At 33.5% G+C, this 12,179-nt stretch overlaps 2 protein-coding genes across 9 annotated transcripts; both read right to left on the reverse strand.

Moving 5' to 3' along the window:
• On the reverse strand, positions 852-4,740 carry LOC105171286 (putative UPF0481 protein At3g02645). 8 transcript variants are annotated; one of them, XM_020697336.1, is made up of 4 exons: positions 4,507-4,740; positions 3,884-3,969; positions 3,539-3,581; positions 852-2,717 (listed from the first exon to the last, which is right to left on the reverse strand). In XM_020697336.1, the coding sequence occupies exon 4, from the start codon at positions 2,355-2,357 to the stop codon at positions 1,026-1,028; it is 1,332 nt and encodes a 443-aa protein (XP_020552995.1). In that variant the 5' UTR covers positions 2,358-2,717; positions 3,539-3,581; positions 3,884-3,969; positions 4,507-4,740; the 3' UTR covers positions 852-1,025. The 8 variants fall into 8 exon arrangements, with proteins under 8 accessions (XP_020552995.1, XP_011090646.1, XP_020552996.1 ...); XM_011092344.2 differs by lacking the exon at positions 3,884-3,969 and having other exon boundaries at positions 852-2,402; positions 2,525-2,717; positions 4,503-4,740; XM_020697337.1 differs by having other exon boundaries at positions 852-2,402; positions 4,503-4,740.
• LOC105171287 (UPF0481 protein At3g47200) lies at positions 7,038-9,873 on the reverse strand. The gene is made up of 2 exons (XM_011092349.2): positions 9,701-9,873; positions 7,038-8,736 (listed from the first exon to the last, which is right to left on the reverse strand). Exon 2 carries the CDS (start codon positions 8,723-8,725, stop codon positions 7,247-7,249), a length of 1,479 nt encoding a protein of 492 aa, XP_011090651.2. The 5' UTR covers positions 8,726-8,736; positions 9,701-9,873; the 3' UTR covers positions 7,038-7,246.

The raw sequence follows: 12,179 nt of genomic DNA on the forward strand, positions 1-12,179 counted from the left end.
AAAAAATTTGAAGGGAAGAAATGAAAAAAAGGGTATATTTAGATATTTAAAAATTCATACGATAAAATCTTTTTTATATATAATAGTATAGATATATATTTATGATATTATAGTTTTATCTAGAATTAAACTATATACAAAACAAAAGAGTTTAATGAAAATCATTAATACACAAATTCCCATAAGAATTGAACTTATGATTTTACTATTATAAATAACTAATTTTTCTTTTTCCTGAGTCAATTGATAACGACATCTCCTTCTCTTACACCATGTACAATGTTCCAAGTTTTTGAGTCTTAAACATCTCAAAGTGATGGGATATTTAAAATCTCTATTTTATTTTATGTTTTTAGAAAAAAGAAATCAAGAGAGATGTACATATGTTAACACTTTTCAAAATGGGCTGTTCTAATTAGGGGTCTATGTATATATGTGTAAAAGTTAATATTAAAAGCACAATACACAAGTCGCAAGGTTTGTGGAGATGCAATTATTGTGGAGATGTCAGGTTTTAAATAAATATAAAAGTAAAAAAAAAAAAAAAAATTAAAAAAGTTCTGTATATAACTCTAGAAACTCTTGTAGTATTTAAAATTAACATTGTTGTAACCTGCTTGATTAATATTAATCTTCATCATCTATTTCAGAAGGTCAAATGTATAAATATGGGGTAGAAATTCATTATTAAATCAAGTTTTAGTGTCAATATTTTTGGATCAAAATGCAATTTGTGCGGGTGAAACGAATAGAATAGAACGGATTTATGTACACCCTACCTCTGAAATCTATAAGAACATAGAATTTACATTACATGTTCTATGAAGCTGGTCTAAGTGAAGTCTAATGTAGTGAAAGATGTACTTTGCACATTTATAAGTCATGAATACATAGAATTCTTTATTACTATCTCATCAAAAGAGTAATTCTTTCTGAAGTTTTCAGCATCTGCACATACAAATACATAGAAATTGAGAATAAACTACACAAACTACATGAAGTTCATGAGTGATCTGATATACAGCTTAAGATCGAGAGGGAGAACCGTTGGAATTTGTTTTGGGATGGTAATATGAATAAACAGTGTAAAATGTTTGCAAGAAAGTAAGAGCCAATAGTGCAACAGCGGCTAGAAACTTTAGGATCGACCATGGGCTATTGAAGTAATCCCTCCACAAGTTTGCCAGCCATTTCTTAGTACGACGACGATAATGCCTGTTCACATCAGCAAAAGTTTGCGAGTAACTGAATTTAGAAGAGGTGAGGATACTTTTCCCAAGACGATTAAACATTAGGGAAACCTCTTCATCATTCCCCAAACAGTTTCCAATGATTCCACGACGTCGCAGCAACTCGACATCGTCTGGGGTGTTAATAAGACAATGCAGAAAGAAGGTATAGTCTGAGACAAATCTTGGTTCCCCATCAGGAAGGTACTGTTCATACGCCACGAGGTTTCTGAACTGGGATTCTGTCTCATAATATATATTCAACTGTGGAATTCTTAGCACACCACCAACAAACTTAATATCCATCAAGCTAGTGTAGTCTTTGGCCTTCTTGAACTTGATTCCTGCCTCTCGAAGACCCGAGGCAGAATTTATATTGTCCCACTCGACAGCAGAAGCCTGATTGTTCTTCCCAGTATTTGCTTGTGGGATTGTCTTGACGAAAGGCAGAACCCAAACATCATGTATTAGACCAAACAAGTGATCAATTTTCTTGATTTGTAAGCTCCCCACTGGAGCCGACAAGTTCAGAAACATACCTTTGACAAAAAGCAAAGTAAGACTAATTATATCATCATTTGGATCTTCACCTTTGGTCATGTTGAACAGCTGATTCAGGACAAAGAATGGAAGTTGGTTCTCAACTAAAACAATGTCGTGCCGCAACTGACTTAGGGTTCTTTCTTGTAATATGGGGTCATCGGGGTCTCTTAGATTCTTCAGGCCATGATAGCGAAGTAACTCAATAAGAAAGCATCCATCACGTACCATCAATTTAACAAAATCATTTTTACTGAGATCAATACTACCGGCATAGCATTTCCGCGCCCTTTCTTCCATGCCCATCACAGCGTCGATGTAACGATCAGCCTGATTCTCATTTCTGCGGTCAAGAAGGCGCTTGAGGTATCTTAGCTTGTGCAGTTCCATATATTTCAAGTGAGTTTTCGCATGATGATAAGGACCAATGGCAACTATTTCTGGATCATAAACGTTGTCCCATCCACCACTCCGTAAATAATCATCAACTTTGAAGATAGAGGGTCTTGAATATCTAGAAGGCAATTCATCAAGCTCCCCTTTGATATCAATAAGGATGCTATTCCGATCAAGATTCTGCCCTGCCATGATTCAATACTTTGCATGCACAGATGGAATTGCTGCACTCAGATGCTTAACAAAATGATGACATTTTAATGTTATTATCAATACAAAAAAGAAAATGAGTTATTCTCTATATTATAAATAAAATGCTTTAAAAAGAATAAAATCAGGGTTAGTAACAAGTGTGCTACCCCAATCACTGGATAGAGGTTGATGGCTAGCTACAGAGAGGGTTAAATGATCGAACAACGCAGGAACTGACTTAAGTGATGGTTTCCGACAAGCAAATTTGTTATTGGTGATCGGGCTTGTATGGAGCAGGTAGCAAATCAGAGAAAGCCCCCACCATGATCTATACAACTTCCCCAAACGAATACACTAAATCTGTGAAAGATAAAATGTATATTACCTTCATCAATCTAGTAAACACTTCATAGAAAGTGCTAACAATGTGTATATTGGAAGAGTAAAGTTTGTTGGTTGTCCTAGATGAGTGGGAAGAAAATTACAATTTGAGTCATAACTGTTCAATCTTAGCTAATATAATTTCAGGAACCTATATATGGTATCTTTGGACTATATTTCTCCTTGAAGATGCAACCTAACGGGAAATTCTTGAGCAGTTGAAATGCTTTTTTGGTCGCGTAACTTAATTAAGTTATTTGATGTTTTTGTCTTTTTAACTTTCTACCGTACGTAGCATTTTGGTCCGACATCTTTTTAATTTTCTTAAATTCAATCTCTTTTTTTTGCTAGAGTTTACTTCCACCAAAGAGAAGTGTAATCTTTAAGGAAAAAAAATAACTAAAATCGTAAAAATTAAAAAGATACAAGATCAAAATATTTCTCTAGAAAGTTGAAAAAGACCAAAAATGCCAGCAGAAATAGACTAATAGGAGGGGAAAAAAAACTAATTTTAAAATCTTACGTGAGAGACACATGCATTCTTCAAGCGAGAAGAGTGCCCTCCAACAAAAAAGGGATTAAAGTTACAAAAATAAATAAAATATAGAGTTAAAATACTAGCCTAAAAATTTAAAGGACGAAAACATTAAATAACCTAAATTACATAACTAAAAATGCATTTAAGCCATGGCCCTAACTCAAATTCACGGAATACAGGGACGTATTAATTAGTGAATCTATATACCAGCGTAGCAATTAATCTCCAAACAAACCAATTGAGCATCAGATTTCATTAATACCTGGCGTAGTTTCCAAGGACACAAGCTCCTTACGGGTACTCCTCTGCATAGAAAGGAGAGATTTAAAACATTAGTGAGACTGAAAGGAATAATAGTACAATGTAAGAGCACATTGGAGGGCATGACAAAATAGAGCTGCAAAATCCACTCTCGAACTCGAAAGAGGGACTAACAACCACCAAGTTGTCCGGGCATTAAAGTCACAATTCCCAAATTGGATTGACAAAATGCATAACAATTATGAAGGTAATAATGGTATACAAGGCATCATTAATTCAGGCCAATACAACACATGACCTGTCCAAACATGATCCCATATTTCACTGGATTTTATAGAATGTCTACCTGTTTCAGAGGGGAAGAATTATACACTTGTAGATTGGGATTACCCCCATAATCAGCCAGCCATAGACCCTGATTTTCATGTTCCTCTGCTTCAGAAAAAGTCGGAGACAAGCACATTTCGCTTAAATTAGCTGAGGATAATTTGACTGCATCTGTATAGTTCTTATTTCTAGCTTGAAGGAATGTTCGCTCCAAAAGAGACTCCTTGGGAGGATTACATATACACACACAAGAATATTAACATTTCCTGATTTTAATTAGGATGGTGGACAAGAATCTCAAAAATCAAGGAGGGAATGTCAGGGAATCAAAATCCCAAGAAGCTCCGCCTGCTTCGGGAGGGAGGCAGGCAGGAACTAACCTTGGGCGTTCCGTCGGCAGTACAGTTGAAGAGCACGCCTGCTAGCTGCACTATCATTCTTGATTCCACTACTATCCATTTGTTTTAATTTCTTTGCAGAATTTTTAAATCGGCAGCCAAGTATTATCAGATGAAAAAAGACATATGATGAACCCCCGGCGGGGCATTTCTTCTGCCACCCTGAGCAGGATGATGAGGAAAGCAAATGCAACAAATGAATCAGCTAAAAATTGAAAAGCCGCAGACAGAATTACGTACTCACTCGGTTTTATGGTCTCCAGCAAGGAAATTCGCTGACGTGACGACTAAGGATGATGGGGGTTTATATACATATGGAGGCTGGAGCAAGCAACAAATGATTCAGAGAAAGCAGTTAGGTAGCAGCAGCAGATCTATCCCGCAGCTCCCCAACAAAGGTTAACTGAAGCTGCTGTGAGCCTGATGTGAATTGGTCAAATCTAGGAACAGTGCTACCATGTGGCATGTGATGTGAATTGTCTGTCATAAAAGTCAAGTCTTGTTCAATTTTATAAAAGAGTAATAGTACTGTACTAGAATTTTATTTGTCGATAAACTGTGCACTCTAACCTCCAACTTATATATTATTCACCCCTTTACAATATCTTTTATTACCACTCTTCTTCTTTCTTTTCTTTTTTCTTAATAAAAAATCCGTCAATCTCCTAACTAATAAACATAAACTCCTCATTAAAAAAAAACAAAAGAACAAGTTTTTTTGTACACGTCTTCATAGTCTACTAACTAATAAAAACATAAAATGAAAGAAAAATTCTTCCTGGAAATTTATTGAGTACATTGCGACGACAGGTTGTAATATTATAATTGCTTTTTCCAAGAATGCCATTTTTTCTTTTTCTTTTTTTTTATAAATATCACTTGTGACTCACATCATTCAATATATCCAAATATTACAAATTAATTCTTATATTAATAATTACTTCAATCAAAAAGTACATTTAAATGGAATCTATACTATTATAAAAAAAAATCTTTTGACGTACCAACTTTTTAAAACTCAAATTTATCCTTTATTTCATTTCTTCACTGTAAAAAAATTTGGTCAAATTAGTAATTTCAATATTTATTTTAATAATCTCACAATTATATTTTTTTTTCCTCTTAACTACCCACTACTGCACATTTTTTTCCCACTTACTTCTACATATTTATTATAATTTATAATTATAACGTATTAATTTCACAAATTTCTTTTTTTTTTATCATTTCACATCAACATTTTTACTCCCTTACAATGATCAAAGCATAAATAAGGAGTTATACTCCCTTACAATAGATAAGCAATAAAGCATAAATAAGGAGTATTACTCCCTTACAAAAAGTTTCCTAGATGTACTGACTAAAAAGAGAATGAGTTAGAGGCGATAATCCAGCATGTCAAAAAGTTTCTGTCAATTTACTCGGATCATCGGGCCCAACTTATCACCTACAAAAACTTCCCCGACAACAAAAAACAGAGAATGTAAACAAATATATCACCATCAAGTTGAGTCAAAAGCTTAGCGTGTTAAAAAATTTTTGTCACATCTCCTGTTAGCAACAAATGTATCTCAACTTGAAGCTTTCAAATTATGTTTTAGGGTACTTGCAATAAAAGATCAAACAAATCAGACAGACGATCAAAAAAGGAGGGCACCTTCGATTTATGGCTCACAAAAGAGAGCACAAGCGAGGTACACTCCCCTAACATCTGTCAACGTCAATAAAGCCCAACAGCAAGAAATGAGTTAAATGCAAGCATCCACGCGACATTGGTATTGCTTTAAAAGCTCATGTAAAAGACAAAAACCTAACAAAAAATTTACTCCCTATAATTTTTTAAATCCTCGTATACGAATAGATAAACTGTTCATATCTCATCAAAAATATATCTACTGTTTATATTCTTTATCACTTGAATCTATGGTCTTTATTTGATCTCTTCTAGGTATGGTTCAGATTCATATATAATTTTGTAAAGACACCAATTTACCAAAATATTTTATTCATTAATTTTGAAAAATAAATTATTCATATGTATAAAATAAATTTTTATATATTTAAATGTTTTTATTCATATATCACTAAAAAAAATTATTTTATTGGAACGACCATTTTTTTTTTTAAATTTGTAACGCTTTTTCTTTTTGCAACGGTTAGGCCTACTGCGACTAAACAAGGAATTACAAAATATTTGTAACGGCTTGCATAAAAGTATGTCCATTACAAAACCGTAGCAAATTAGCAATGGTCAATCAATTGTAACAGTTTTATGCACACCACATATTTGTAATGGCTATTACAACAGTTTTATTTTATAATGGCCGTTACAAAATAAATACATTTTTATCACCCCTTTAATAACGTCAGCATGTCAAATCTGTTACAATGGTCGTTCCAATTGGAACGGTCATACAACAATTACAAACAAATCATCACGAATTCTACCTCTTTTTTTTTTTTTTTGTAGTGTATAATAAATAATAGTATATGTAAATATTTATATGTTGAATTTGGGCCATAAATTTATACTCTTAGTGAAATTTAGACCATTTATTAATTGGTGTATTGAATTTTTACTTTTAAACCTAATTAAGTCTAGCCATTTATTTTTATTTTGATCATAGCCCTATATATCAACTATGTATAGTTCTTATATGCGATACACACACAATGAATCAATGCACTAAAAATTCAAAACGAGAATGAATACTCGTAACCAGAACTGATGAATATGTATTTCATAAAAAGTTCTTTCTAAACTTATCACAAAAATTAATAATCAAAATATATTTTTATTTCTCATAAAATACAGAAAATAAAAAATTAAGAGTTCAAACAAAACAAAAAAGAATTACATGTCTTTCTAAAAATTTTCAAGATCAGCATACCGAACATACATAATGAGAATTAGACAAAGCACCAGCAACATAAGTTCAATGATTCATATACCTCTTAGGATCATGTTGGAGGACCACCAGGAGCTAGGAGTCTTTTCTGGGATGATAATATGGATAGATAGTGAAAATCGTCTGTGAGATAGCAAGACCCAATAGTGTAAGGGCGGCGAGAAACTTGGCACACGCCCATGGCCCATCAAAATATTCCCTCCACAGTTCCGCCCACCATTTTTTACGATGACTATGATAATGCATGTTGACTTCAGAAAATATTTTAGAGTAACTGAATTTGGAAGAGGTGAGGATAGATTTTCCGAGACGATTAAACATCAAAGAAACCTCTTCATCGTTTCCTAACCAGTTTCCAATTATTCCACTACGACGCAGCAACTCGACATCATTCGAGGTGTTGATCAGACAATGCAAAAAAAATGTATAGTCCGAGACATATCTTGGGTTCCCATCAGGAAGGTATTGTTCGTAAGCTACGAGGTTTCTGATCTGTGATTCTGTCTCATAATATATATTCAGTTGTGGAATTTTCAGTTTGGCACCAAGACACTTACGAGCAAACGTAATATCCATCAAGCTATTGAAGTCTTGGGAAATTTTGAAGTCGATTCCTGTCTTTTGGAGCTCTGAGGCAGAGTTTATGTTCTCCCACTTGCCAATAGCGGCTTGATTGTTCCTCTCAACATTATTAGTTGCGAAAGGCAAAACCCAAACATCATGTATTAGACCTAATAGGTGATCAGGTTTCACAAATTTTAAATTCCCAGGAATTGATAGGTCTAGAAACATACCTTCGACAAAACACAAAGTAAGATGAATTAGGTCGTCTTTTGGATCTTTACTTTTGGTCATCTCGAACAGATCATTCAAGACAAAGAACGGAAGTTGGTTCTCATTCAAAACAATGTCATGCCGCAGCTGGCTCAGGATGCTTTCGTGCCTGAATATTGGGTCATTTGGATCCCTCCAGTTATCCAAACCATAACAACGAAGTAGTTCAATGAGGAAGCATCCGTCAATTACCAACATTTCAACAAAATCGCTTCCCCTAGCTCGATCAGTCCTTCCACCATACCATTTTCGTGCACGTTCTTCCATGCCTACCACAGCCTTGACAATTTTATCTGCATTTTTATTCTCACATACCACAGCATTGACACTGCTCTCTGCACTTTCTTTCACATGTCCCTCAACTTTGACACTGCTGCATGCACTTTGTTTCACACTGCTACTTGCTGTAACATTAATATTAGTGCTACTTGCACTCTCTTTCACCGGTACATCATTAACGTTATTATCTGATTCATATTTGTTGCGTCCAAGAAAGCGCTTGAGGTATATGAGCTTGAAATTTTCCATATCTTTCAAGTAATCTTTCTGGTGATTGTAGAAGCCGATTGCAACTATTTCTGGATCATAAACATTGTCCCGTTCAACAACGCTTCGGAAATTATGTATGAAGGTACGAGGATTAGGATATCCAGAAGGCAAATTTCCAAGCTTCTTAATGATACGATTAACTATATCACCCGGATTGATCTCCCCTGCCATAATTCAATACTCTGCATATGCCCAATTACATGATTGAATAAAAAATGATGTTTTTCATGTGTAATTATACCATATGCAAAACTTGGTTTAAAAGAAAAGGTTGAAGTTGGTATTAATGTTTTTCCTTTCATTATTCCTTTTCCGGGTAACAAAGAAATTAATGTGTAATTGTTAGTGACATGTGGGGTGAAAAGTTGAGTTAGGAGATTGCACACTTATTATCATAAATATACTAGGCTCACACTAATAAATACTCCAAAGGGTTGGTAGTATATATTCAAGCTACTTCCAATTTAATTGACATTTTCCTCCAACTATTTTTTTTTTGTTCTCTCCGCTACTTAGTTTTATATATTATATATCACTCCTATTTAATTCATCTTCATAAAAGATATAACATGTTGTTATTTAACTCGAAATCAAATTCCATCAGGAGGTTCAAAATATTTTTAGTTGAGAAGGAGCTGTATCCTAATTATATTCAATCCTGCACAAAATAAAATATGTATATGTCTTGCTTATTTCTGTGGAAAAAACAAAGAATATCATACTTTGCTCTCATTAATTCCTCTGAAAACATTTCCCAAACTAATTAACTTCTCTCCTGCAAAATTTATTCCAACAACTTTCATCTATATTTTTGGAAATCTTTTTTACTATATATACACCTCCACATAATTGGGAGAATTGGAATTTGGCCCCTGTATTATAGGAAATGTTTAAAGTACCCCCTCATAGTCCTTTACTCTTTTCCCACTTTCTGATCTTGACTTAAAAAGGATTTAATTAATTAAATTTTTAGAGTGAATTCACAGATCTAACATATTATTAGATGGTAGACTCTGGAAAACTGTGGAGATCAGCAACTCACATATATAATCACGATAGAGAGAGGATTAATTAAGCAAATGTAAAAGATAGATAGATAAATAAATAAATACGCAAATGAACGTATAGAATTGAGTAGAAACTAACTGTGGGTTGTGATGGTCTTCGTCTCCAGAAAGCAAAATTCCGACCGGCAATCGAGCTTGTGTTTGCATATGTATATGAAATTTAGAAACAACCCTAATCGACTTATCAGCAATTTAAGCTTAACTCCAGCTGTCCAGGAATTATTAATTTGTATATTAGCGACGTCAATACATTGGTCAATCTGGCCAGTACACTTTATTGAACGTGCTACTGATGAAATCTAAAGATTAAAAAAAAAAAAAAAGGGATTAGGTAACTATGCAAAGTGAGAGAATGGATGCAAGGAGAAAAATATGAGTGATGGAAAAAAAAAAAAAGATAAATTAAATCCAAAATTTTCTCCATTATCAAGTTATAATTCAAAGAATAATTTATCTCTTTAGCAAACACTTTGTTAAGTGTTTCTTTAATAATTTTCAAAAACTTTTTCTTTTTAAAATACTAGCTACAGTTTTTTCAAAAACTTTTCTTTTTAAAAAGTATTAAGTCCGCATATATATAAAGTCCCCCGGTTTTTTATATTCAATTTTTATTTAAATTTTAATGCTAGTGCTCATTGCTCATGCGTGGTTTTCTTTTGTTCCCAACTTTTCTTTCTTTCTTTTTCTTTTTCTTTTTTGGCTTAAATTAATTAGAAACTTGTAGCACTCAGCTTCCCACCCACCAAGTTGTGGCCCTAGTTAGTAGTTAATTAAAAACTTAAACTATTTCCATTTGATTAATTGTATACACTTATATTTGGATGTGTTACACACATTAAATATAGATTTTAGTTATTAAGTATGTCTCTATGTGTGTTTATGTAGTTGTGTGTCAGTGTATGTGTGTTTATATAGGATAATTACATTTCTATAGTCTATAATTAATTATTTATTTGCTTTTTGTTTGTAAAATCTCACTCCCTATTTTTATCCTTAATTTTTCATTCTTTAACATTTTCAAGCATTAGGGTTCACATTTTTTTTAATTGAGAAAATGTATGTGCATCTCGCATAATTTTTTAAAGTTGAACAGCTATTCCGATTGATTCACTTTTGCCAGCAATACTGTTCTTCAATTTTTTATGGTAGCATTTTAGACTTAGAATTTTCAATTTTTTGTGATTTTAGTCATTTTCTTCACTGGAGTTTACCTTTCTCGTCGTGGAGGTGAACTCCAACGAAAAAAAAAAGATTGCAATCACGAAAACTAAAAAAATGTAGAACTAACATACTAAGTTAAAAAATTAAAGAACAAAAGCGCTAAAAAATCTAAGTTAAAGAAGACTGATTTTGTGCCTGATTGGATGTTTTCTTCAGTTCTTTTCCATCCAGACAAACAGTAATGGGATTTCTTGACAATATGTGCTCTTCCTTTTCTATAGAAGTTCATATATTCATGAGAATGGAATCTACAACACTCTGACATAGGGGTACACCAATCACTATTTAATTTGAAAATTCAAGCATGTAATCGTTGTTCCTATCTAAAAATAAATTACAAATTCAAGCTTTATGCTTGCAGCATAATAAATTGACCTACCTTTTGTAGCAAGTTATGCTTTTACTTATCAAGTTCTGCTCGAACTTATCATTTTATTCTCAATGTTTGTTTTTTATTAGTATTCCAGTATTTAATTTTTTGTTGAGTCTGTTGTCAACTAGAGCTCAAAGTGAATTAGTTTTCTTCTTTAACTAGAACTCTATTCTTTATATATAATTTCACATCTCTGTAACTTCAGTACTTGAGTTTTAGATGAATAAAGCATAGTTTTTACTTCTTTTCATTCTCTAATTTACTGCCATGAATGTACTCTATTTCCACCCCTCAAATTATTCACATGATATCAGAGCATGTTTCTCAAAACAAAAAAAAAAAACAAAAGAGAGAGAGAGCTTGCTGAAACCCTAGCATGCCGTTGCTGGCATACTTGCTGCCTTTTGAAACCCTAGAGTGTCGCCACATGAAAACCTAATTTGTCTTACACCTATTTGTGTATTTGTTTGATCGACCTTACTTCCATAGGCTAAGTGCCTTTGTACTAGTGTTTTGCACCTAAAACTCTTTGTGTGACATAATGTCTCTATTTATGCTACTGTGGATATTTCCTTTGTAGTAATTTGTTGAGCTTTTGTAGTTCTATAAGCCTTTGTGGCTTTCAGTAATTTGTGCAACATTGAAGTGGTTGTGGATATTTCCTTTGTGGATATTGGTGGATCATTTGTGGTTTTATAAGCTTTTGTTGCTTCGAGTGATTTGTGCAACCATGAAGTGGTTGTGGCCTTTGGTCTTAGTAGGCCTTGGGTCTTTAGGATCCTGAGCCTTCATTCTATTCTATGTCCCCTTGTTCTCTTATTTTATAGTTTTTGGGTCTGATCAAATTGCCGATCTCTTTATCAAGTCTCTTCCTACTGCTGATTTTGTTCTATTCATGTCCAACCTGGCCTCTCTTCCTCGGTTCCATCTTGAGGGGGGGGGGGGGGGGGGGGGGGGAGAATTG

Source organism: Sesamum indicum, linkage group LG10, assembly GCF_000512975.1.
Source record: "Sesamum indicum cultivar Zhongzhi No. 13 linkage group LG10, S_indicum_v1.0, whole genome shotgun sequence".
NCBI lineage: Eukaryota > Viridiplantae > Streptophyta > Magnoliopsida > Lamiales > Pedaliaceae > Sesamum > Sesamum indicum.

Excerpts from the sequence above, each read along its gene's own strand:
- LOC105171286 (XM_011092347.2), bottom strand. The coding sequence starts at position 2,357 with ATGGCAGGGCAGAATCTTGATCGGAATAGCATCCTTATTGATATCAAA.
- LOC105171287 (XM_011092349.2), bottom strand. The coding sequence starts at position 8,725 with ATGGCAGGGGAGATCAATCCGGGTGATATAGTTAATCGTATCATTAAG.